The 27,574-nt window shown below is 36.5% G+C and overlaps 2 protein-coding genes across 2 annotated transcripts; one reads left to right on the forward strand and one right to left on the reverse strand.

Moving 5' to 3' along the window:
• On the forward strand, positions 1-3,767 carry SmydA-5 (SET and MYND domain containing, arthropod-specific, member 5). Its single transcript, XM_018543420.1, has 5 exons — positions 1-21; positions 125-647; positions 937-1,314; positions 1,792-2,127; positions 2,742-3,767. Exons 2-5 carry the CDS (start codon positions 220-222, stop codon positions 3,046-3,048), a joined length of 1,449 nt encoding a protein of 482 aa, XP_018398922.1. The 5' UTR covers positions 1-21; positions 125-219; the 3' UTR covers positions 3,049-3,767.
• Positions 3,768-4,070: 303 nt separating this feature from the next.
• Positions 4,071-14,190, reverse strand: nord (neuron derived neurotrophic factor nord). The gene is made up of 7 exons (XM_018543533.1): positions 13,925-14,190; positions 8,875-8,996; positions 7,694-7,988; positions 6,455-6,701; positions 5,890-6,123; positions 5,548-5,706; positions 4,071-4,463 (listed from the first exon to the last, which is right to left on the reverse strand). Exons 1-7 carry the CDS (start codon positions 14,188-14,190, stop codon positions 4,095-4,097), a joined length of 1,692 nt encoding a protein of 563 aa, XP_018399035.1. The 3' UTR covers positions 4,071-4,094.
• Positions 14,191-27,574: the final 13,384 nt, after the last annotated feature.

Raw genomic sequence — 27,574 nt, forward strand, 5'->3', positions numbered from 1 at the left:
CAGCTCTTAAATCAATAAACTGTAAGTATGTATCAAATACATTACATAAAGCTTGAGAAAAAAATTGTTATGCAAAGTACAACGTACTTTCCATTCATACATTCTCAACTGTTCTTCTTCGCAGCTTAATTAAAATTATCGATCAGATTCAAAAGCTTGAATGGTCTAAGTTTGACAATTAAATTCTACCTGGGCAATGATCTTAAGGATTAACTAATCATGGACGGTGATCTGAGATATGGAATATGCCCGGTGTGCGGTAAAAATGCCACGTTAAAGTGCGGCAGCTGCAGACGAGAGTTTTACTGCGACAAGTCACATCAGTCTCAAGACTGGCCGCGTCACAGGTCCACGTGTAACGGTTGGGAAATAGATCGCGACCCCGTGCTCGGACGGCACTTGCTGGCGACTAGGGATCTAGCACCGGGAGACGTAATTCTCACAGAGACGCCTTTGGTCTGGGGACCATCGATCCACGACGCGAATCAACGGGTTTGCGTTGGATGCGGTGAACGATGCGACGACGTCGACGCAAGATGCAGTGGGTGTTGCTGGCCAGTGTGCAGGCTCGATTGCGAAGGGTTGTCCGATAAGAAGAGGCACCAGCTGGAGTGCGTTCTCCTTGCTCGAGTTAGGATTGTTCCTAGGTATCGCATACTTCATCTGACGTAGATAGGATAGTGATAGAGTATCTATTTCGAAGCTAGAATTAGAGGAACGTTTAACAAGGAGATAGCCTAGATAGCCAAGCATTTCTTTAACGTATATAAGAAAGGAAATAATTGTTTGACATAAATTTATAGTTAAGCGTTTCTAGTATTAAAACAAAATTATCGCACAATTATCGCGGAAAGTTAAATTTTTAAAAATGCTTTTAAAGACGTTTCTCGTTAAATTTATTTACGCCATTAATTTCACGCTGTGTTTACGTGACAGATGCGAAGTGCTTTTAATAATTCGTCTACTGATATTGTGGCGCATGAAATCGCGTCGATGGACGTCTTTGGCCAATCTGCAAAATCATGTGGAGTCGCGAGGACCCGGCACGGAGGCTCACGATGAAGTGTTGAGTGTGAGCCAGCGTTTGGGACCACTTTTGTCGATGGTATCCGATTGCAAGGATGTTTTACCGATAATTTGTGGCCTGATTGACGTAAATGCGTTGGAAACCACGCCGCCAGAAGGTTCGGTAGCGATTTACGAGCATGCATCTCTTTTGGAGCACTCCTGTATCGCGAATACGCGGCACAGCTTTCGCATCGATGACAAAGGCAGGCCGCGAATTACGATATACGCAGTTACGTCTATTAAAAAGTACGTAGTTAATTTATCTCATCAAAAATTTTTTATTTCCCTAGTAAAAAATTTTTTATATTTTAAATTTATGAAGATTTCTAAAAAAATATTTAAGATTTTGTAAGATTTTTTCTAAGTTTTCTTTGAAAATTATAGAATAAGAGGAATAAATCTTATAATTATAGAATATAAAGAATTATTAATTTAAATGTAAACTTTTTCATTATAATATAGGTATGAAAACTCTCATAATATTTTTCTCAATACTTGTAAAAAGTAAAGTGTTTCAATTTGTATAAAAAAATCTAAGAAATTTTTCGAAAAGAGAGTTATAAGATTACACAAAAAATCTAAAAACATGTTTAAATTGATTATATAAAAGTTCTGAGAAATGATGTGAAAAATTATAAGAAAAATTCTCATCAATGCTATTTTGTGAAAAATATATATATCTGATATTATTGTTATCTCGCATTTTACAATTGATATTTTCAGAGGAGAACATTTGAGCACGATGTACACGCATGCGCTTTGGTCCACTAGAGCCAGGCGAGAGCATCTCCTTACCACGAAATACTTCGCTTGTCGATGCAAGCGTTGCGCTGATCCCACGGAATTGGGCACGCATTTAGGCACGCTGAATTGTCCTTGCAAAAACGGACTCATATTACCAAATGACCCCTTAAACCCAAATACCAACTGGTCCTGTGACACGTGTCCAGGAACAATAACATCGGCGGAGATAGCGGAGTTGACCCATAGACTGGAGGAAGAGGTCGTAGAAGTCATGAAGCAAGCGACTGAGTATACTCTATCCGAACTTCTTTCACGGTAAGATATTATATTTTTTCATTTGATTCTCCTGCGACTATTATTAATATTAATTTCTATCAATAATTAATAATAAATAACTAAACCTTACAAAATACTAGAAAGTCGCATTCATACATGGAAAAACAATTTTAAAATATTATATTTAAAAATTTAGCTAGATGCAAATCAAACAAATAATTTTGTTGGATCATCAAAATAATTATGTAGAATGCTAATTATTAGAAAGCAAATTATTAAAAAGTTAAAACTTTGACATAGTAATATGTTTAAGCATTCTACACACATAATTAGAGTCTGATAATTTAACAAAATTATTTTCGTACTTATATTCAGCTGAATTTTTAGATATTTCAGGAAAATCATTTTTTTTTTTCATTATGTTCTGCGCTACGCAAAAGAATAATTTTTTTTAAATATCTAAAAATTTTGCTAATTATATGTCTAAAAATAATTTTGTTAAAATAATAATGTAGGACATTCAAGTTGATTACTAAAATCAAAACTTTTTGCAGTATTGCTCTTGTATTGCTATTGTACTTGAGTTTTCTGCATAATTATCTTGTTAGAATTGATTAAATTTGTGTTACTTGAAAACTCAATGAATTATTTAGGCTTACGGTGTTGCTGCATCCCGGCCATCAGCATTGCATATCCGTGAGTCACTCTCTGATACAGCTACTGCCGGCAACCGATCCACGAAAGTCAGAGTTATGTAAACGCATCATGGATACGGTAAGCCGATTGGATCCGTACGGCACTCGTCTAACGCTTTATACAGCGGTCACTCTACGAGAACTCGCAATGTGTCCTGGCGAGGATAAGCGAGTTCATCTCGCTAAAGCGGTCTTGTTGTTGAAGGCGGAACCACCGAATTCACCAGGAGAAAGGCTCCGCAGGCTCATCGAAGTGGAACTCTGATTTTAGCCCGTTGCAGAACGGCAGAAGTAGTTATATTTTTGTTATTACACAATCCAACATGTAAGACAAAGAAGGATTCTTATAGTTTTTACTACAAATGAGAAAGTTGCGCACGCCAGATTTGCGCGAGCAACAATTGCTTGCTTGTCTGTCTAGATATTTGTTTATTCGTTTTCTCAATTTCAAGTGTATCTCTATTCACAACTACAGGTAGCCGTAAAAAAAAGTGGTAAAAATATTCATTGTACTTATTTAGAGGGTGAAAGGAGTACGTATAAAAAACTTATAACTATATAAAGAATGTATACATACATGTTATACAAATATCAAAATATATATGTGTACGCTTGTGGTCGCTTCGCATTTATTACGGATGTGTGTGTGTGTGTGTGTGTGTGTGTGTGTGTGTGTACGTATTTGTATGGTTGAACGTGTCATAAAATCTAGACTAGATGACTGTGCCTCTGCGATTGAACGTAATCCGGAAGTAACTTCTCGTACGTATTATTTTTACAGTAATCTGCGCTTCCGCAATTGGTTGGCAAGCAAATATAGCGAGATAAAATTATTTGTATATGTGAAAACAAAAAGAAAAATGTTTATCGAGAGAAATCCGTTTTAGATGGGATCGTCGTTTGTACTTGTATAAATAAAATTTTAGAACACCAAAATTTATACAAAATACTAACATTGACACGATTTGCGTGTATGTACTTCGATAGATCTCTGCCCAAGCAGAACAACAAGTTACGATAACGTTAAAATGACGTCAAAGTGAATCGTGACCGATGGAAAAGATCTTTAATAATTATTTTAGAACTATTTTAACGCCATTTTGATGTTATGACGACTCTTTGTTCTACTTAGATAAAATTCACGTCATTGTTGAGATAAATAATTTACACGTCCAATTCTCCAAGTCTCGTGGACGTATTTTTTATGGTATACATCATTTGATGAGAGGACAGATCTATAAATCACCAACAGTGCTCTTATAGACTACCGTCTCATCGGTCATATAATTCGTTTAATAGGAATCATGTGAATTACGCGATGCAAGAACGTCGTGTGCGTACACCCAGCAACGGATAGGACAAGGACTGGCCTTTCAGCTGCGCTGTGACCTGCAAGAGGTAAGCTTTGCCCGGTTGTAGCCTCTTCAGAGTGAACGGCAGCGCCCGGTCCTTCGGTGAGTTTCGTTTCTCCTCGCAGACCTCGAATGTGTACTCAGATCGCCTGCGCCGGTGGAGCCCGCACTGATCCGGCACGGTCGTGACACTCGCTAAGGACGACGAACTCCGCAGTTCCTTCACTAGGATACAATACTTTGCGTCGCCGGCTGGATCTACGCCTATCGTCACTTCGTGGCATGTTCTGAGGGATCGGTACTCTCGTGGTGGATTCTTGGATGGTATCTGTGTTAAAAGAATACGACGCTCAATTCGCTTTTTGAACAAATTTCTCATCTTCGAAGTTTACCGAGAGAGACGATTGATAGTAATTTTATGCAGCTACGAGTTGTATATTCTTATAAATTGTAAATTATAATCCGAAAATTAGTTACCTAATTTTTTTTACGTAAACAATCACCTGAGATGTTCCTCCCAATTAAAAATCATACTATTATTAACAATATATTATATGTATAATATGTATATCATGGACTGCTTTCTGATTTATTAATATTTGAAAATATTATGAAAATGTGTGAACAACTTTCTAAATAAATAAGTAAACTAAATTTTAAAGAGAGGAAACAAACATGTTAAATAATTTATTATCACAGTATTTAAAAAAATATTAAGATGTTAAAAAATAATTTCTCTCTCTCTCTCTCTCTCTCTCTCTCTCTCTCTCTCTCTCTCTCTCTCTCTCGTGTTTTCAATGGAATTGTATATTAACTCGTTTTATTACTCGGTAACGAGTAACTGTAACTTGTTACTTTTAAAAAGTAACTTTCCATTCCCCCTGGTAATATCACATATTAAATTGATTAGCGTAATTTAATAATATTGATGTTAATAATAATATAATAGGATTTCTTTTATTCAATAAAAAAAATTAAGTTTCCTATGGGAAAGAGGAAAAAATTTTTATAATATTTGATGGAAAATTAATAACTAATCAAATAATGTCGATAAAAACAATATTTTCTTATCATGATCAAATGTCATTTTCATGTCAATTGTCATTTTCATTTTACAATCCTCAAAAGATTTTACGAGTTTTTGTTTCTAAATAAATCACCTCTTTGAAGTTATAATAATTTTGACAATTTTTAATTAAGTTAAATTAGTTTATTTTTAATGACTGATAGGATAGTATTTACTTAGTTCATTCATAATGACTTAAAAATCATGTTTTGAATAGTGTTACTTTTAAAGTAAAGGAACGTTATTACTTCTGTGCTGAGAAAGTATCGGAAGATAGAACAGAGCATAATGGAATCTTTTACAGTGTTGTTCGAAAGGAAATATTAGTTTGCACAGTCCGACATACTTGCGGATAAATAGTGGACGACTCCTGCGTAGCCAGCACTTTTATAGTGGATACTCGGACCAGCTCCTGCGGTGTAGTCGATATACGCAGAGTGTACATCTTACCGGGAGGTAAAGGAGGTACGCGCAATGAAGCATATCCGACCACCTCTTTTTCCTGCTGATCACACGAGACACATTTACACACTTATATGCTTATACGGACGCTGTTGCAAAAGCATTCCGATTAATGACAGGACGGCCAGTCCGCTTGCGACATGCGTCAATTGTTAAATAGACTGTTTCGCGAATTTGCGGTCGACGCATATCCGATCGCTTTCTGTAAACACTCGACGACTTTTACCCGCAGTATTCCTTGTCCGTTTAATTTCGCCTTCACGATGCCTCCACCGCAGGGAAGTATGTGAAAGGTGCTCGAGGTGTTGTCCGGCGGACGATAACGGAAATTGACGAAACCGTCGGTCTTCCGCAGATTAGCCGTGGTGTAACGACCGGTTCGCAAAGTCAGCTCTGGCGTCTTCTTAAATTTGATAGCGTCGGTGGCGACTCGATTGGAGACGTTGTTCCGAGTATTTACCTGTCGAATCAGTGTATATCGCTTTGATAATTTAATGACAAACAGATTTACGCGCGCGCGAACTATTCAGCGTGACACAGCTAAATCTATATTCTATCTAATTTTACGGAGAACGCGTAAAGCTACACGTAATATCGCGTAAAGGAATTGCGGAAATTAATAATTTTTACGCCTTGTTATAAAACGTATACGTGATTCTTGCGTGAAGATGAACACGATGCAAAAACTAAACAGAAGAGCGTCCATCGTCTTTTTCTTTTTTAAACTGAGCGTGTGATCCGTGCGGTTTACAAGCGATCGATTTTATTAACGTATGACAACGAAGACCGACCACATATAGGGTAAAGTTGTACGTAGTGTCGTATCTCATCCTGTGAAGCGTTAGCTTGGTCTGCCGTACGCAGTGCAGACCTTCCGGAACGCCCCGATGATGATGCTCCTTTGAAGACGAGCCGGTTCTCGCCGACGAGTGCGGATGAGCTTTCAGAATGTTCTGCGCAGCACAGAGGGTCGATGGGTGCAGCTGCGTGCCCGAAGTGACAACTAAACAGTAGTTCGAAAGGTGAGGATCCACATGGCTGGAAAAACAAATATTCCATCTCGAAATTTTGCGAATCAAATGATAAAATATATAGACTCATTTAATGAGTTTTTTTTCATGCTACCAAGCGCTATAACAAACTGCATCGAAAAGAACAAAATTACCATGATATCGCATAAAAATCTGCATAGTGACGATCATAAGAATAAAATCTCGGATTTTTTATACTATGGAAAAGAAGAATTTCCATGAGGCCAGCTTTTTGCTCAATTTGAATTTCATTTTAAACTATCAGAAACGTTATTATAAATTGGAGAAATTATGTAATCAAGTAATTTTAGTTTAAACGGACATATTCGATACTTATTTATCCTGTCACTAATTAGTTGCATTTTTACTGTCAACAACACTCTTATGTCATCATATTTTTGTTTAATACCCTTCAGTTTATTTTCTTTTAAAATATTATCTTTTAAATGTTTTTTTGCAACTTTTTCTTGAATAATTATACTTCTATTAATATAATAAATACATTAAGTTTCATTTGTGCTGATAACACTACTAGATATAATGAACTTTAGCAGCTCTTCCAAAAGGAATTATAATACTTGATTTATTAACGTCTATTTTGATTGTCAAGAATTAAAAAAAAATGAAAATAACATACTTTTATTAATTAATATACCCTCAATTTTTACAATATTATAATAGGTATATTACAAAATGAACACCATCAGAGTTTTTGCTCTCTATAGGTGCTTTCGTTTTGTACGCACTATTTTATTATATCTTCCTTCCACATATGTAATGAGTGATAAAGATAGAATGAAAGTTACAGCATGTACAAACCGAATACACCTTAATAAAGGTGAAAAGAAAAAAGGAAAAGGAATAGACGTAAACAAGGCGATATATATATCAAGTCGCTATCTAGAATCTTGATAGTATTGCAGTTTAATTAAAAGGATAAGTTGTTTTCTAACACACATCTAGAAAAATGTGCGCAAGACACGGTAAATGCAGTAATACCTCTTGCCCCAGGATATTGTCAGCCGCCGTTTACTTCGTCGCTGTTGAAATCTCAGTGTGCGATGTCGATGCTCTTTTCCACTCGCGTAGGTGCCCGATATGTGGTCCAAGGCGCTGGAAGTCGCGTACAAGAGCACCGTACCAGGCGAGAGTTTCGCAGGGTCCATGGATTTGATTTCGAACCAGTAAAGACCGGCCCGCGTCTTTGGTATCGTAAAATTCTGATCCTCCGCGCCCTCGTATATGAAGAGAGGAGATCCCGGTTTTAGGGTCTTCACTGGCCATCGCGTTTGCGCTACGTGGTAAAATTGATTCGGAAATTATTCGACCGACTGGATAATTTTAGGGACACCTCGATTACCCTCCGTCACACCCGAAGTGACTGCAAATGTTGTTTTGTAAAGTACATTATATTTTTTTTCTCGTCGGATACGCATTCAAATTACCTATCTTCAAGTTACATATCGATCTTCAATAAACTATCACTGAGATAGTCGAAAATATTATGATCATTGTAAACAGAGTATATAATTGAATGAATGTGAAAATATAACCAGTTCTATTGATTATTAATTATAAAAGTAATTAATATTAGCATAAAACTTTGTTTTGTCAGTGATTAAATCACACTATTATATAAATGTAAAAACAAATATTTAAGTAAAATTTTATTAATATATTACACATATCATAGTTGTACCAGTAACCAAACTTTTAACAAAAATTAATTTTTTTAATTTAATTTTCAATATCTCACAATCATGAAAAACACATTACAGTTTAAAGGTAAATATAGTATATTTTACAAATTCGAAAAAACAGACATTTATGTTTTATACAAGATGATAAGAAGATAAATGAAAATATAATTTTTTGTTTAGAGACAAATATCTTAACAATTACAAATGTATTATCGATTTTTCAATCACTGGATACATTTGATTATTGAAACATTCATCCTATAATAGAAATATATATGCCAATTGTACATATATTGACATATATATATATATAGATATAAGACAAACTGTAAACAGTATCTTTTAAATATTTATAAATAGTATAAAATAACAAGTAAATATTGTTGAGACTTGAAGCGTTAATTGACAAAATAGTAAAATGTCTTGTTTTATTGCATCTTTCGGTTGTTAAGAGTTAGCAAATTCACATATACTTTGTACCTTCGGCTTCTTGATTATTCTCGGGCGGTTCTACGTAACTGACCGTCCAGGATATCGGACCGCTGCACGGGCTAACGAGTAACGTGAGAGGCGGGCCTTCTCGTGGGTTCAGGTAATAGAACCTGTAAGAATTTCATCTGCATCCAGTTTGATATTGGTGTTCGCGGCACATCGAACGTACGTAAACGAACAAAAATGCAATGTGCAACGAGATGCAATCTTCTATAGTCTATTCTATAATGTATCGGAAGATATACTTGATATCCTTTAAGCTCGGAAGTAGTCACCTGATTTTCTTTTTGCGTAAATGATTAACTGTGGTGTTTTTTTACACCTCAATTAAAATCACTATTATTAACAAAATGGCATAAGTATGTTGAGTAGCTTATGAAAGTATTTTTTTAAAAATAAAAATTTAATTAATATATAATTTTCGATGAAACTGCATATTTAAAAATCTTAAAATTCTAAAAACTATTGTTAAAGAATAATTATTAAAATTGGAAAAATATATTAAACATACAGAATATCTATATATAATAAAACAATATTTTACCACAGTATCATATTTTTTTGCCATGTGGGGTATAAAATATGCTGCAGAGAGAGAGGTGACTATTCCAAGTTAAATATTTTTATTGACCATTGAAAAATGAATTTCCTGCCGATTAATTTATTATTTCGCTCCATTTTCGATGACGTTTCACGCGTCGTCGAGCGCAATATCGCAAAAATCAGCGCCGGTCGATCTATAATCCGGTGTAAGCCGGTCGCTTCGTAAGCGCTCCTCGTTATCATAATCGATGTGGATCGGCAATGTTAATCCGATAGAGAACACCGTGCCGCACGGCGGATGTTGCATATCGTAATTGAAATAATTACCCGGTAATTGCCGCAATCTCGTAGTCACGCAATACACATACATGCTATACGCACGCATACACTGAATTCCGCCGCCGTTATATTTAGACACAATGTTGATCAGTTCGATACAATTCGTTTTTTTCCTCCCTATCCTCCCTGCCACCCTCTCTTTCTTTCTTTTCGAAAATTACACTGGTTAACTTTACGCTTCGACGATGCTGCTCATCCTGTACCGCCCCCGTTCTTCTTCGTGCCCTTCCTCACGCCATTGGGGGCGCTCTTTTTTCCTCTATTTTGCGTCGATGTCGACAACGCACGCGGTTTAACCCGTTCGCTTCCGAGCGTCACTGCCGCCACCGCCGCCGCCGCTGTCGTCGTCATCAACATCATCATCGTCGTCGTCGTTGTCGTCGTCGTCGTTCGCATGGAACGTCGAGACGCCGCCGTCGTTGCAGCCGCCACACGTGCTCCTTTCGTTCGTGTCTGGCGGTGAGACAGCTATTGTAAAATTAGCGTCGGGGCACAATGCCGGCGTCGCGGCGTCTGGGGTCGCGCAGCCACGACCCCCGTGGTCTAAATCCGGCATCCGTGAAGTCATCCTGAACACGAAGAAGAGAGAGAGAAAGAGAAGAGTAAGGGCAGAGGGAGCGGCGGGGAGAACTCCGAATTGATTCTGTTAGACGGTCTGTTCTCTCCCTCTCTTTTGTCGCGAGTCTGCCGCAAGTTTCGTGGAAAGTTGCGACCGAGATAGGTAGGGCGCTTTTACGCGGCGCGTGGCATCCTCTTCATCCCGACGCACGATGTGTAAAAGGAATGATCCTATTCCTGCGAAAGGTGCAAGTGGAAGCGCTGCGAAAATGATAGTAAATGATACAGAGTATGGTGAGAGTAAAAAAATATGTCAGTCAGTTTGTTTATTGAGGAAATAAATAAAAATTAATTTTAAAACTCACATTTATTAATAAATTTATTTTTAATTTCAAACTGAGTATACATATTTAAGTAGGTATAATAAAAACTTTTCTATTATAAAAACAGAAACTAGACTTGGTGTTTTTTAAATTCGTTTAAGAGACAAAGTAAAAAAGCAATACTTAAATTGATACCGGTACAATATAAAGACCAGCGACAAGTACGATTTACCCAACTCTATTTTTACAAATTTGCCAATAGAAACATAACTTACAAATATTTTGCTAATTCGAATATTTTGCTATACTCGAAAAGAGTTTAAATATCAATTATAATCTTGAGGGACGCTATAATTCAATTACCCACCTTGTACTGATAACGCCTTAGATAAATTGTAAAACTTAGATCAGACACCGAACAAAATCAATTTTGAATGTCACTCGTAAACGGATGACTCGAAGACAAAACAAAAATGATAGTTCTTAACCCATATTATCAGCATCACGTTAGTGTCATTATTAAAAAAAAAAGGTTTTGTTTAAAAAATACAATGAAGGTACGATTTAACCGTCGGTACGATTTAGCCAACTCCACCCTAATTTTCTTAAATTATGAGCGATTGGAAAATCAAAATTGAAAAACGAGAGAAAAAACTTAAAACATTTTTTCCACACTTTTAGAAAAATCATTTAGTAATAATTGTAAATAGAAAAAAAGAGACTGAGGAGAGAGGGAGAGAGAGACCAACGTTTCTATTCCCGACAGATGGATAAACATTATTTAACAACAGAATTTCACGGCACGTGAGCAACATAGGAAGTGTCCATGGTCTTCGTGTAGCACGAATAAAGATATCTGAGGCACGAGGAAGTAGTGTCTATTAATGATTGCCGCGCTCAAAGTTCAACAGAAGTATTTTGCTACATTCTAGGAAATAGTACCGAGCACGATGCGAGCAGTCATAAGTATTCATATACATATATAATTTACGTTCTAACTAAATATTATATGAAATTTTACAACACAAAAATCATGTTTCGTATCAAAAACCATTTTATTCGATTATTCATTAATTCTCTTTAAACTTCTCTTTATTTTGGTTCAAGAATTTTACACGCTACTGCGATGTTTTGTATGTAATCACACAAATATCTCGTTTTACGCGAGTGTCATTCATCAAGGATCTTCAACAGTGATGCGAACGTATACCAAATGGAATCGAAAACGTCATTTCAATGTGTGATCTTTAACAGTGCGTCCTCGATTTGCAAGGACTTTCCTTGTAAATCAGGGATATAAATATCTGTTCTTTGCAAAATTGTAAAGTCGAGAGTGAAGCGTGTAAATCTGTACTTCGACTTCAGTCAAAGTTTCGCGGAAGTCATCCGATAGGAGGACTTTATGACGCGTGGCGTCGCGACGGATCGGACCATTAGACACCGGGTGGATATTGTGAGGGCGTAAAGGAGCACGTGGACAATAACGGACCGACCAAATTTTATCGTCCGTTTCCATCGCGCATGCAACAGTCAGCGTGGCGGCGCGCAGTCTCCGTTTTCTCTTATCGTCGGGAAACTTGAAACAGCTACCTGGCCATATAAGATATACGATGTGCCTTCTTTGATGAGAGCACGAGCTAACTACATGAAACATAATAAATTAAAATAAGCGAAAACGAATTAAACTAGTCTAACAAGTTATATTCACTTCTGTATCCTTCAATCAGTTTTCTATCTATTCTCCATCATCCATGTCATTTATCGGCTACAATTAAAGTAGTTATTATAAGATTCCCTCTTTTAATAATTGTATAGTAATTGCAAATTTATATCGTAGAAAATAACCATAATCTTATTTAAAAAAAAGAAATCAGATAAAAGTTTCGTTGATAATTAAGTTATTTTCGATGGAAGCAGCAATTAACAGCGTGATTTTTACAACGCAAAAAGCCTTTTCGCGTGCGTCGACATAAACATCTTGCCGTATTCATTACACATAAGTGACGAATAAGAACAGAATTACGTGTATGACCGTTCACTCGTGGTTGACGAAACGCGGCACGGGGTGCGTGACGTTGCTGTAAACGTTCGCAGTTCCACCGTTGCGCGTATCGAGCAAACAATTTACACACGCGTGAACTGCGGTTGCTTAAATATTTCCCGCCGATTAGAGGTACACGCACGCATTGTTGTAATTGCGCGCGCTAATTTTACCGCGATAGAATTTATTTGGAAACAAATAAAACGCGATTGCTGCACTGGATCTTATATTGCAAACGTCTAATACAAAAATTCAAAATGTTCTCGATTTTAAATCTTGATCGATTTCTAATTGTCGATCGATAGTTTGAATGTATCTTAATCTTTTTAACACACGGTTGACTTACTCGTGTCTCGTAATTTTTTTCTTTGAAGTATATGTATATATTTATACTAGAAGCATTTGGCTAAATAATGATTTCTATTTTTTCTCCTTTAATACATAATTTTATAAATAAGTCAAAATGTATGTAAGAATCACTTAATAATTTTTGTATACTTGGAAAAGTGATGAAAATTAACTCAGTACATGCATTATATGTTAAAATAAAGGATCAAAATCATCATACTAAGGGTTAATTAAATCAGCAGAATAATAAGTTATAAATAACGTAATACAAATAAAATTAATTGCAAAAATGCGAAACACGAAATAATTCTCCAGTAAAACTGGAATAAAAAATTCAAGTCATTTCTGTCATATTTAACAATTAACAATTTACACAATACATAGAGTGTCAATAAAGTATATTTTAAATTAGAGAACAAAAGAAAGCGGAAATGTAAGTCAAGGAATCGTTTTTAAAGTAATGCTTAAAATTTTAGTAATAAAAGAAATTAGTTCCAAGTTTAATCAAAATTTCTTTCACAATTTTCGTTAAAAAAACCTAATCCTTTCTGAAAAAAAAAAAATATATATATAAAAGATTTATATTAAACATAATCAGATCTTACACATATAATAGAGTTCACGTCGTACTCAAACTATAAATAATCGCTCGAGCATTTTTGCGGATATAATTGCGACAGTGCGGCATTATAATTATCCGGACTAAACCAGTGGTCCTTCTCGGATAATTAAACGGTAGCGAACGAGGTATATCGATACCGCGGCCAATTCAACATAGTGCGGTATCGGACTTTCTCGTCGCTGCAGGTCCAAAATCTCCCGTCAAACAATGTCATGGGAGAAGAAGTCTTATATGTGGTGTAACAACAATTTATTGAATACTCACTGAGACACGTTGCCGGGCCTGATGGTCGCTGGTATCTGGTATTCGGGGTGCAGCACGCCGGTCCGGTTGAACTCCTGGACGCGACTCGGTCTGTCAACGCCGAATGGTCTCGGACTGCCGATCGTCCGATAAAATTGCTGCTGCAGTTGTGGCTGTGTACGCTGCTGCAACTGCTGCAGTTGCTGCCTGGCGCAGAACGGGCAACCGGCGCAACTACGTGCGATCGACGCGAGTATCATCAAGACACCGATCATGATGCACGACATGATGATCGCGCTAAGAGGTGGTCCCCCCCCCGGTCTCTCGTGGATGAAGACGACGACGACGACGTCCGTCGTTCAGTGGCGAAGGAGTTCGACTGTGTGCCGAACGAGCGAGCGAACTGCCGTCGCCGCCACCGCCACCGCCGCCGCTGCCGCCGCCGCCACCGCCGCCGTCTAGGAAACCACGCTGGCAGCGAACGAAGTAACCCCTCTCGGTTCTTAATCGGACGACTCCCGTGTTCGCCACCCGTGTTCTGATAGAAATCCCCTTTCTTCCCCGCCCCTCACCTTTCCCGCTTGATGATCTCGAGTAGTCAGCCTGTTAACTCTTACGTTTCTCCTGACCCGAGCAATTTTACGAGAAATGTTAATGAAAACAATGCGTTATCCACTATTAATATACACGATATGAATAAATTTTATCTTGACTCTGGAATACGACACTGTCTTGTAATATTCTCTTTTATCGCAATGTACGTTTATAATAGTTTTGTTATAATAACTCCGTTTCACCTATATTTTTTATATTTAAGATAATTTTTTTTATTTTTCCGTTTTTATATTATTAAGTATTTTTACTCTTATTAAAATAAGAGTAAAAATACAATAAATTGTGAATACTCATGTATTATAAATACTCAACCTTTCAATTGCAAGAATTAAATTATTTGATCTTCGAATTTTTTAAACATACTTTTTATCATTATTACTTTTTTAAAATAATCTCTAAACACAATTATGTGTATTTATTGTATGTTTCTCTTGGCGATCGATTCAAACCCCAAGTAACTGTTTCCTTATTTCTTCTCAGTTTGATTTCTTTTCACATTTAATTTTTAATCTTCGCGAATACATTACTTATCCAGGAGAGAATCCTTTCGTCTTCTCCATTTAATTTTCTATCTACGGTTGTCTTTTAATCTACTCTAAAAGAGTAAGATTGATCATAAATCTCGAGTACATACGATAATAACGCGATAACGATATTCAAATCGAGTTTGCGAAATTCGCACCTCTCACCCACATCAGGCAACATCTTCTCGATGAGAAGGAAGGTGATTGTCGGCTTCATACAGCAGTGGGTATCGGCTGGTTAAGGTAAAACAAGGTGGACCAGAGGGGAGCCGGCGAGAGGCACGGTGCGGCGCAGCGAACGGCCTTCCTGTATCAACGGAGCGCGAGGAAAGAAGGAGCCGATATGACGCGAAGAGATCGTGCATAGAGGGAAGTTTATATACGGCACGGCGCGCTGTATCATGGACCAACCATGGGACGATGATGACAGCAGGTCTGGCGAGTGGCAGGCCAATAAATCATGGCCCGCGGTGTGGGAACCTCTGCCTACATGCTACGTGCGTATGGGCGTACGCCATCGGTAAAACCTTTACTCCCGTGCAGGGTAGGTAGGTAGACCCGATCGCGGTGTGCCGACCTGGCGTTGCGTGTATATACGTACACGGGGCGACGTAAGCACGCACACGCTCGCGCCCACCACGTGCTCGTCCTCGTACCGATCGTATATGTGTTTGTGTGGGGCATCGTTATGCACACATCGTGTTACATTGTTGCGCTGTGGAAGCCAATTCGCCGCGATGAGTGACGGTCCGACTTCATGAAGTTGAGCCTTTTTTGGCAGTCATTTTTGTGGGTCTGCCGCTTGGACCCGGATGGCCGGACCTGCGGGACGCCACCGCCGCCGCCGCCGCCACCGCGGTGCGGCGGCGAAAAAGGCGTGCGACCGTTTCGTACTCAATGGTTTGCTTCCATAAACAGAGTTGCTTATCGACTCCAGAATGATAGTGAGAGGAGAGCTCCTCTCTCATTTCTCGTAGGGTCGAGGGTTAATAGACTATCAGTGCTTGTGTTATTATGAGCTAATGAAACATTGTTTTCACAAACATTATTGATTATCATAAATTCTATATAGAATACGACACTAGTTTGCAACTCAATCTTCCGTTTGCAATACGATTTTATAATAGTTTTGCAACAATAGTTTTTTATTCGAATTCATATACTTTCCGCATTAAACAAAAATTTTTTTCTCATTTTATTTGTTCATTAACTATTTTTTATTCTTATTAAGTACTAATGTATATTCAACCTCAATTTTACCGATAAACCGACCTAATTTAAAATGATGGTTTAATTTAAAAGTCTTCAAGATTATGTATTCTTATATTGAAGTTTTCTATGCACATTAGCAACCTACGATTTTTGTATACCTTTGTCGACTTTGGCGAAAGGGAGGCAATTGAACGCTCGTAAAGGGCCAAGATAGAGTCTGCGAAGCTGGCGCCCATATCCATCGACCGACTTCTCTCGGCCTCTGCGAGAAAGAGGGGGCGGGGCCCTCGCATAAATTTCCATTGAATGTGCGGCCCTATACTGGCCCGCTAGTCAATTCAGCGTTAAATAAAAAATACGTTTACGAGCAAAAATGTCGGGCATTACGGTTCTTACAAACCATTGTTAAGTATTTTAGAATATGATGAATGTGTAAATTATATATAGCATCTTCCGATTAGTTTGACAAATTCTTTCTCATGGTAATACTGTTGTCTTTTAGTTTATTAACATTACACATTACATTATACATTGATATTGCATATAAAACTAAATAATCATATAGGAATTACCCATAAAATTATAAAATTAATTTCTCTTGAATTCTTTGTACTGTAATAAATTTGCAAAATAAAAGTTTAAAGGAATGACTTGCGCTTTACATGTTATAATCAGTAAGACTGAAACGAGCGCGAATTTTTCGATACGTAGTTACAGAAAAAAATCAAAGATTACCCTGCAGGTCAGAAAACGGTGAAATGCGAGACTCTAACCGTAAAACGAAGAACAAGGATCGCCGTGGCTAATGCTGTCGTGCGAAATTTCTAAATTTAACATCGTCTGAAACATTTCGCGTGTATGTTTCCCAAGCTGCAACAAAAATTGACTAATCGATTGAGTTTAACGAAATATAATCTCTCATTAAAAAAAAAAGATTAAATAAATGTAATTATATAGAATAAGACTGAAAAATTTTGCTAAGATATTACTTATCAAAGCTACCTTTTATCGCATATAAAAATTTTCTACATTTTGCAATACTTGTTTATTAAATACATATAATAAATTTGCATATACATATGTTATTTAATTGGATTTATAAAATATACTAAATATTTTTCAGAATTATTCACTCAAAACTATAAACAATAAAATCTTGTAAAAATATATATATATATATATTTCCTATTATTTTTTCATACAAATACTCTGTTCTTGTTGTACTTCTCGGGTTTTTGGAGTGAAAACACTGAAAATGCGTTTATTGAGAGTATTCTATACGAAAAATGTTCCCTCACTTCGAAGCTTTGTGTGCATTATTCGCTTCATCGCTCGATTGGAAGAGCCTCGAATGTCAGCTTCGATGATCCACCTGTTCATCGAGCCTAACTTGCTCGAATAGCTCGCTCCCCTCCTTGATTCCCCCCTGCTCTCGGCAGCGTGAAGACCTACCCCGTTTTAGGTGTTCCCTACATCGTAATACTGACTCTGACAGAAGACTCGCCGACACCTTCCAAGTGTTACACGTGTTCAAGGGTGTCGAGTGTCGCATTGACAACCTTAGATCTTATTTAGATTACGTTTGTACATTATGTGTACGTGCAGCGAACACGTTGGAGTATGAGAATTGAAGTAGTGATTTTCTTCTTCAAATAAGGAGTAAAATATTACATAATATAAATATAGATTCCTTAAGTGGTTATAAATTTAAAAACTATAATAAGAGAGGGCATTGAACTACAGTCGCTAGATTATATTTGCAAATAATATGTTAATTTAGTTAGTCAATGTAAAATATTGTTTTAAATGTAATACAACTAAAAAAAACATGATTTATAACTCAAAATGATTCAGTCTTATGTATTATGTCCGTTTCTAACTTTTCATCTTTTTCTAATTCTAAGAATTAGAAAAAGATAAAGAGTAAGTTGAACTAACAATAAGATTAAAATTAATTACATTGATAGAAATGGGGAATTAAAAGGATATAAAAATCGTCACGGTTTAAAAATGATGATTTTTAAGAGTTGTGGAATAAAAATAACAAAAATAATATTTTATCACACTTTTAAAAATATATTTTTTATTCTGCCAATATTATTTTTGATAAGTTAATAACTTTCTGTCAAGTTAAAAAATAGTTTGTGCTCTTTCCTGGGAAACTTAATTTTTTTAATCAATTGATAGGCGCTAACTGCGATTAAAATTAGATATGTTAGAATAATAACTCTATATGTAATTTTATTTTAAATATATTACTTACTTTAGATATACATATAATGTACCAAATACTTTTGGATTTGCAACACAATGAAACTGGAATTATATATATAAAACTAATAATATAATCTTATAATTTAATGTTTTTTAAATTATAATTTCAGGATTTAGTTTTTTGAATCGTATCACTTTGGAAACAAATGTATATAATATGTAATTTACATTTAACTTTTGCGCAACTTTAAATATATAAGATACGAATAAATCATATCCATAAAATCTTAATGTGTGTAAAGATGTGTGTGTGTGTGTGTGTGTGAGAAGATAAAACAAGTAGTCTTTTTTTAACTATATCAAAATATACGGTTAGCTCTATTTAATTTGTTACTAAATTAATTCGGCAATTATATTACAGTATATATATATTTTTTTACTTAGAGTGCTTATTATTCTTAATAGAAATTTAAGTTTCTCTTTTTTATTTCCGATTCTTTTTTGATGAATGTTTCTGCAATACTTAGTTTACGCTTTTTATTAATTACTGTTACTGTGTGCATCGAACTGTTAAAAGCAACGTCTGTGCTATGCACCGTGATAATTATTGTTTTTGTGGCTCCAAGCAACTTATTCAGTCTTTCAGAGAACGGTTCTTAGAGGATACTTGTAATGTAAAAAGATCCTCTAATTCATTTCTCTAACTAAAAATAACGCACGAAACGTTTCTTTGATACGGAACATAATTGGAAAAGTATTAATTTGTGTACATGGATACGTCTTTCGGACAGAAGAAGTCGCAATTCATAGATTTTATTTCGCAACAGGGAAATAAAAACACTCCCACGCTATAAATTCGAGTGGGCGATTTGACTTTTCTTCTCAACCGCGTGTCTGCAATCGTTTTAATAATTTGTCGTCGCGGCAAACCATGCGCGCACACGATATTCGGATAATTAAACGTTCAATTTAAACCTCGCGTACACCGTAGAATATAATTCCCTCGAGAATGGCCTTGAACGCAACGCGTGCGTGCGTGCGTGCGCGCGAGTGTGCGTACGCATGTGTATGTATACGCACAATGGGTTACGGTTAATAATTAATTTCTCGTCGCGACCGATTTTACTTAAACGGCAGACCAGATACGGTATGTTTGCCGTCTGCGGGAGGACCTGCCGTATATTGCCGTACGGCATGCACGTATTTATAGGTATCTTTAAAATAGTTCGAGAGAGCAAAGTGTTGCAAAGACCGTAGAAATTCGAGCGAATACACGCGCGCGTGATATGTCACATCGCCTTCTCCCCCCCCCCCCCCCCTCCCCTCCCACTCCTCTTCTTCAATCTATCCGTTTTCTGCAAGGATTACTTTCTGTTATTCGCTGTAAGTACCGAAAATCTATAGATTTTTAGGTACTTGCAATGAATAATGGAATGCATCCGATACTTATATGTATTATGCCGGTATTGTGTCGGTAACGGTATTCGAAAGTGGTCTGGCAACGAATTAATTAGGATTTTATTCTCAATAAGTATACAAATTCTTACTGTAATTGCCGTTTCAATAATTGGACGATTGAAATTATTCATATCTAAACTATTCATTTATTAATCCTAAAAGGTTACTGATATTGAGTAACACAGTATCGCTATTAAATCTATCGATACGTAAATTTTCCTAGGAAATAGGCTATTGTTAATTAATATAACACACACCCATTTTTTACAAACAATTTTTGAATAGAGTTAAATAAGATTTTCATACTTTTTACACTGTTAATAACAAAATAAATAACGTAATCAAGATCTCACTTCATAATATTTATGTTTTTAAATACATTTTTTAGTTACATAAACTACATTTATGTATTTTATATTTAAAGTCGAATGATTGAAAGTATTTTGCCAACTGTCAAACGTAATCATAAACTACAGCTGAAATAATAATACCACAAATTAAATTGTTCGATAATTTAATAATGATGCTGTTAAGCATTTTAAAAACATTGAAAATCCGACTTATTGCGAAAAATATTACTCCAGCCAGGGTTTGAACCTTGAACTTCCCGACTATTCAGAATGAGCGTCTTTTAATTAGTTAAAAATATACTAATTATTATTTGATTTATAAGTAAACACATGCATAATTCTTCAATCTGTTAATCAGATCTCAGTGGCGTCTGGTAAAAATGGTAATTTTAAAATACGACGAGTCTCAATAGGTTCGACGATTGTCTCGGAAGAGCGCGCATAGTGCACGCTTTGTTTCGGGCATCATTGAAAAGTATATACTTGAGAAAAATGTGTGCATGTGTGTGAGTGTGGGGAGCGCGAGTGAAGGAAAGAGATCGCGCGCTTGTATATATGCACGTAACACACAATGTATACCGGAGCCTGTGCGTCTTCCTCCCGGAATCCCGATCTTTCAGTTCACCGACGTATTACTTATTTATTAGGACCGTGCCCGGGTGGTCCGCGACATGACGGAATCGATTACGCGAATTCGCGGAATCGGCCTTCCTGGCCCAAGCCCCCTCGGAATTATGGCTCCACTCCTTCAGATTCGGCCTCTCTATCCTTGTCTCTCTTCATCTTCTCCTTTCGCCTTCTTCCCCTCTCTCTCTCTTTCTTACGGCCTTCTCTCCTCTTCTTCTATCTCCTCTTTTATTCGCACTCCGTGCCCTCCCTTCGTCCTTCTTTAAACTTATACACCCTCCCTCATCCTTCCTCGAGTAACAGAGACTACTCTCATTTTATCGCGTCGTCCGTCTTCCTCCTTCTGCCCCCTTTCTTTTCTCCTGCCCTCCTCCGTACCCTTATCCCTCAGCTTATTACGTAATCAGAATAACAATAATTTGCTTCGAAACTGCTTCGACTGCTCATCAATCTGAGTGACAACCGGTTACTCGCAGCTATGCGTATAGGTATTGACCATTTAGCGATCCACCGGCTGCATTTCTCGGGACGACAGGGGAAAGGGAAGCGGCAGGTAAACAGGGAGGCAGTTTCGAGTTATCTCCGTCGCACACTTCGCATACTCTCTATAGGTGATCCCGTTGCAATTTGACCGATATCGTCGAACATCTCGACAATTAATCGGACGAGTATTAAATTATATAATATGATACCATGACAGACATATTATATACTTAGCATCTCATTGATGCCGGTTACGATCCAGGTAGGAACGTCTAGAGTATATTACGAAATTACTAACTGTAAAAACTAAGACCAAAAAATTAACATTGATAAAACTTAACAAAGAATTAAAATATTTTCTGCAACGATGGGGACGATGGGAAGAAATACGACGAGTGTTGCAATGGTATGTACAGATTTTATTAGGGTTTAGAGTGAATACGATTGGATCTGTGTGTCTGCGTATGTGTGAATGTGTGTGTTTGTGTGTAATCCGCATGTTACATGTAATCTGAAGAATGAACGTGGGGTTTAGGTAGCTAGCCTCGTCCTAGCCTCGTGTGCGCATTCACACCATATAATTGATTCGCATATTGTAACTCTTTCTTGTTTTCACATTGTAGTCTCTCTGTTTAAGTATATCTCACCTAATTTAATTACTGTTATACGCAATAATTCGATATTACTCAATAAATCTGTAATAATAAATCCGTATAAACGTTGAGTCGTGTGCGTGAGTGAACTAGTGGTGCCGAGCCTGTCGTAGGATCGGCTAGGAAGTCTCTGTAGTAACCAGCGGTAAACGTATCACAAGTTATGTAGCGTTCATTTATCCATTATCGGCACGGGTGTTGGAAGCTCGAGGCCAATCGCATGTAACATGTGTTTCCTTTAAAGCTTACATATCTTTCTTTAAGTTCCTCTCCTCTGAAAGAAGGAAAGCCCATTTCTTCGTAAAAGGCCAGCTGACAAGAATAGATTCTTTTTTTTTCCTTCCCATTTTTTTTCTTCTAGCTGTCTCCCAATTAAACGATTTGTGCTTCCCAACCATTGATGCTTGTGACCGTTAATTGCTTCCATTCTTCCGGAGAAAAAAGAGCGTTTTGACAGAGTCACAACACCTCCGGTCGAATATCAATTTTAACGACACAAGTTGTCAACACAAGAGTATCGTTATGCCTTTTTCAGCGTTTAATAAATAACAGAGACAGAATGACACACTTGTGGCCGACCTTGCTTCAAAGATGAGAAGCATCCCGACAATGTTATTACGATTTATTATCTCCCGTGGCGTCGATCTTCCAACACTCGGAAGTATTGTAGTTATAGCGTGACGCAGTGCGCGCCGCGGCGTCTTAATCGTTCGACTGTTCTCACCCTATAAATAGACGAGACGCGCCGGCTGCCGCCGCGGGCGTGCGCTGCGCTTAGGTAATCGTTCCTTTTTTTATTGTATATCAAACTTTATAAACTGTAATACAATGTAAACCTGTAAAAAATATACTGGGTGGCGGCGGCTCTGTATAATATAATAAGTAGTATTATAATCGTTATGGTACAATTGTAATTAGTATAAATATATCGTTATATTATAATCTGCGATGTGGTGCTGCTTCTGTAATCGAGATCCCTCTTTCTCTTTCTCTCTCTCTCTCTCTCTCTCTCTCTCTTGTTTCCTATAATTCCTCATTCGTATCGTACCGCACACAACTACAGTTATCACACGCTCTATCCACTTTTTCACGACTCTCTCAATGCGTTCATATCACACACACACCGTTCTTTCTTTCTCTCTTTCACGCACCCTCGGTCTCTTCGTCCCACTTACTTCTCTTTCGTCGTACGGTAAAATACGATCCACCGGTATCTACATATTTCGCTTCTTACGAGAAACAGTATATATAGTTGCACAAGCACGTCGCTCTTTACGCCAGTTATACCAAGCTTTTTTGGGGAGACGACTTTAGCTAAAAGCGTCCTCCTGACACGTTAATTCGCGTATGACAGACGCTTTTACTTAAATCGCGCCTAAAAGCGAGATAAGAATACCAGTCTTTATTCTTCCTTTTTCATTCCCACGAACGTATCAAATGTGACATTCATAAACGCGTTTGCATCAAAAGGCGCATACCTAGTTATCGAAATTACGACATTAATTGGAATACGATCGCGTATCGGTAAAAAATTTTGTATTAAAATCACGTAATCGGATTCTTTTCTCTTTTAAAAAAGCATAAATATGTGCGTTTCTTAAAAAAAAAAAAAAAAAGGATCTTCAAAATTTCAAGTAATATCCAAGAAGATCCGATTCATTAATTCTTGATAATTATACATTATATAAAACAGTTCGCATAAAAGAGTCCAACTACTATTGACATAAATATTTTACAATCCACACAGCACAGTTTATTCCAATAATATGCAATAACACTGCAACGTTTCGGCAATATATTGCAGTAACATTGTAAACGTTGCAGCAATGTCGGAAGCTTTTGTGCTGTATGAAAACGATTTTATATATATATATATGTATTTATATATATATATATATATATTATAAGCCCCCGTTTTAAAAATAATATATTTAAAATATTCACACATGATCTTACGATCTTAAAGAATTGAGAAATTGATTGAATTTGTTACATTCAATCCTAGGCTTCCAACAACACGATAAAAAAGTTGGTGATAATATCAATATACATTTACGTCGAAATAAAAAGAACCGAACGGTGTATCGTCTATCGACCGTACTTCGAAATAATACAAATCTCATACGTTCGTTCATTCTTCATTCATGCATATATTATTTTATCATGCGCTCGGGGCGAGGCTAGGGCGATTTAGGAACTACGTGACAGCACAACCGATGCAAGTAACTATTTCATCTGTTCTCGTTTTTCTGGTTTTTTCTATTTCTTTATACAATATGGAATTCTTGATGTGATTTCGAAACAGCGATTTCTGCGTCGGTGATATCGATGACGAGTCGTGTCATTCATCGAATGGAAAATAATAAGCGCACTAGAAAAAAAAAATCATCTAGGAAAGGTAAATTCGCGCGTCGCACCTGTGTATATCTTGAAACACGGTGCTAAGATAATAAAGTATAACCGCGAGGTGAGCGACGATGGGAAACGAGTTTTGTACGAACCATCGGTAACTCAACAACTACAGATTGCTCGAACGTGCCACCAGTTGGTAAATCCCTTCTGGAGAAGTGTAGTTCAGAATGGGATTCCCCGAGAGTGTATTTCAACGCCATCTTCCAGCGGCCGCGTGTACGACATAATGCAATTTCTATTCGACTTATATTCGGCGGGAAAATCAGTAGCTGTCAAGATTAAATTTTAGACAAGGCTTGCGTGTGATACTTTGATCGTCGTTGACCCACTTAGCAGCAATATAACGTCATTAAGAAATACTAAATGTTACATATAGACTTTTACATTAATTACGACGCAGAAATCGCGTTTTTACAATGTGCTCGCCTACTTCGTCGTTTGTGTTTTGTTTCTTGCCTCTCAATGCTCATTCGATCAAAGATTGTATTCGAAGAACAATGCTCGCGACGCACAATTATCGATAAATATACGTATATGTATAATATGTATATATATAAGTATGTATACCTATATATTACGCATAAATAATCGACAGCGCGTTTATCTCTGATCTTATGTACAATTGTAGATTACACGAAATTAAAAATAATATTTTACGGAGGCATATCCTCTTGTTTTCCACTTTTTCTCTGTCTCTCCTACAATTACTCCCATTCTTTCTTTCCCTTTCACACTCCGTCTTTCTTTATCACTTATGCGATAAGTAAGATAATACTACTCCCGTTTCATTTTTTTACGTTACTGGAAAGTTATATTAGTTATCGTCGTACTGTACTGTAGGAACTAAAATAGTGACTCCGCTTAAACAGAGTTCCGGAAAAATAAAATATTATTTTTTCGTCAGTCGCGCGGTATCGGTGCCTATCCGATATCCCTTTTATAAATAATAACTTAATAGTTTTTTTTTTCAAAACGTTTTTTCATGAGACAGCTATTTTATGTAAATAATGGATATTAAATATCCAGTGATACAAAATTATTGTATAAATTAGCGTACGTTAGATGATGGATTCAGAATTTAGAAAAGCGCGTAGTATTTACTAAATCAAGTAAAAGATGTTTAATCAATGCAGTTCGGAAAATTAATCTCATTAGAAGAACTTCCTTTGTGTGTGTGAACACTATTTGCTGAGTAAGAACTGTTTTCTTAGTGAACGCTATTTGCGATTCGCTGTGAGTTTCATTTTTCTAACGTCCTGTACAATGAAAATAATGGCACAACGTTATTTATAACTTGTCCAATAAAAACATGTAATTCCAATACTCGGATATAATCCTCCTTGTTTTGTTATTTTTCTTTCGTGCATATATGTGCCCGCGTTTAATTTTAACAATAAATTACATATTACAAATTTTCCATAATTAATTAAGAATCATTGTAATCATTATTACAGCGACGATTGTACTGGCGCCGATTTTATCGAGCGTATAACTGTGAAAGCGAATAAACAGCGAATAAAAACTAAATCGAACTCTCGAGCGCGAATTGATTTAAAAACTTTCACATTCGCTGTTAATTCACTCGTTAAGATATAGCGACCTTAACACGACACCATAACACAAGTAAGGCAACAATTTAAAATCAATCAATAATGCGTTACTTGTATTTAATATGTATTATCCTTTCGCTATAATAAAGTAACCAATCGATACGCGTCTCTCTATCCACACCCTATGCCACAATAATAATGCTCCTTTTTTTCCGTGCCTGTGTGCCTATAACGTCCCCCTGTTGTCTTCTCTTTCTCTTACACGCACACTCTCTCTCTCTCTCTCTCTCTCTCTTTCACTTTCTTCTCCTTTTTCTCACTCTTTCATTCCCAGGATATTCTCTCATCTTCTCTCTCCTTTAAAGCTTTGCGCGTCGCCTCTCGCAAGAGATGCGAGAAACGATAAACATTGCGATTGGAGAAAGTTCTCTTAATGTTTAATATGCTAAAGGGGTGCCTACGAACAACAAAAACATTAATTGAAAAAGAAAACGTGCCGACGTTTCTTTTTCCAATCATCTGTAAAATAATACTGAATTCTGCACATGTGGTGCCTATCACAAATAGACCTATAAATAGTATTTCTGTACGCTCTCGCACGCACTCTTGTATGCATACAAACAGTCATTGTTTAACTGTATTTTAACTCTGCGCGATTTGTCGCATACAGTTAAGATATAATCCTACTTCTCTGTTACTCATTCTCTCCCTCTCTTTCTCTCTTTCTCTTTTTCTCTCTTGTTCTCTCACTCTTTCTCTCTCTCTCTCTCTCTCTCTCTCTCTCTCTCTCTCTCTCTCTCTCTCTCCTTCTCTCTTTCTTTCTTGTCAACAGAGTGGATAAAAAATTGTTAAAACTATTTTCAACGTGGTTGTACCATCTTAATCGTCCGAATACAATTTCATGATGCTCGATTAAACAAAAATAAATTAATTATGAAAAAAAAATGAGATATTTACATAGTTATTTCACTTTTTATCAAAATAATTTCGGTCTAAATATTATAAAACAGAAATTTGTAGATTACTTTCTCTGGTATAAATTTTGTCAGTTTTCAAAAAATATTTACGACTAGATGACGAATCAATCTTGAAAATAAATATTTCTAATAACAAATTCAATTAGGTATACTTTAATTGGTACAAAATTAAAGTTTTTCGTCAATTTATCTAAATGTAAAAACATGATGTAATATAAGCGTAAGTCTAACTTTTTATATATTTGTATACACATATACATTTACGTCAAGCTAGACGAGAACTGAGGGTACAGCCCGTTGGAGCAGTTATAAACTCTTTTGAAACACCCTGTATATATAATATATATAATATATATAGTATTAATAATCAATAATAATATCAGTTTGTATTGTACAGGTTGTTTTTGGGGTGAGGTCCGAAAACCTGTGGTCTCTCTAATATTCACTTCAAACCCCGTGTCGCACCTATACGCTCCGTCTGTCGTTTATGTTCTACTTAAATCGCTATTATTATTATTATTCGTTACTTTATTATTATTATTTTCTCATAATATATCTTATCCTGTTTCTCTCTAGGAATAGTAAAGAATGTGACA

This window comes from Cyphomyrmex costatus, unplaced genomic scaffold, assembly GCF_001594065.2.
Source record: "Cyphomyrmex costatus isolate MS0001 unplaced genomic scaffold, Ccosl1.0 scaffold112, whole genome shotgun sequence".
NCBI classification, from domain to species: domain Eukaryota; kingdom Metazoa; phylum Arthropoda; class Insecta; order Hymenoptera; family Formicidae; genus Cyphomyrmex; species Cyphomyrmex costatus.

What these genes read in the sequence shown, in the direction of transcription:
- SmydA-5 (XM_018543420.1), top strand. Translation starts at nt 220, where the DNA reads ATGGACGGTGATCTGAGATATGGAATATGCCCGGTGTGCGGTAAAAAT. An exon ending in GCAGTTACGTCTATTAAAAA is followed by an intron (nt 1,315 to 1,791) that starts GTACGTAGTTAA and finishes TGATATTTTCAG; the next exon opens with AGGAGAACATTTGAGCACGA. An exon ending in CTATCCGAACTTCTTTCACG is followed by an intron (nt 2,128 to 2,741) that starts GTAAGATATTAT and finishes TGAATTATTTAG; the next exon opens with GCTTACGGTGTTGCTGCATC.
- nord (XM_018543533.1), bottom strand. Translation starts at nt 14,190, where the DNA reads ATGTCGTGCATCATGATCGGTGTCTTGATGATACTCGCGTCGATCGCA. An exon ending in AGGCCCGGCAACGTGTCTCA is followed by an intron (nt 8,997 to 13,924) that starts GTGAGTATTCAA and finishes AAATTCTTACAG; the next exon opens with GTTCTATTACCTGAACCCAC. An exon ending in ACGGACAAGGAATACTGCGG is followed by an intron (nt 5,707 to 5,889) that starts GTAAAAGTCGTC and finishes TCGTGTGATCAG; the next exon opens with CAGGAAAAAGAGGTGGTCGG.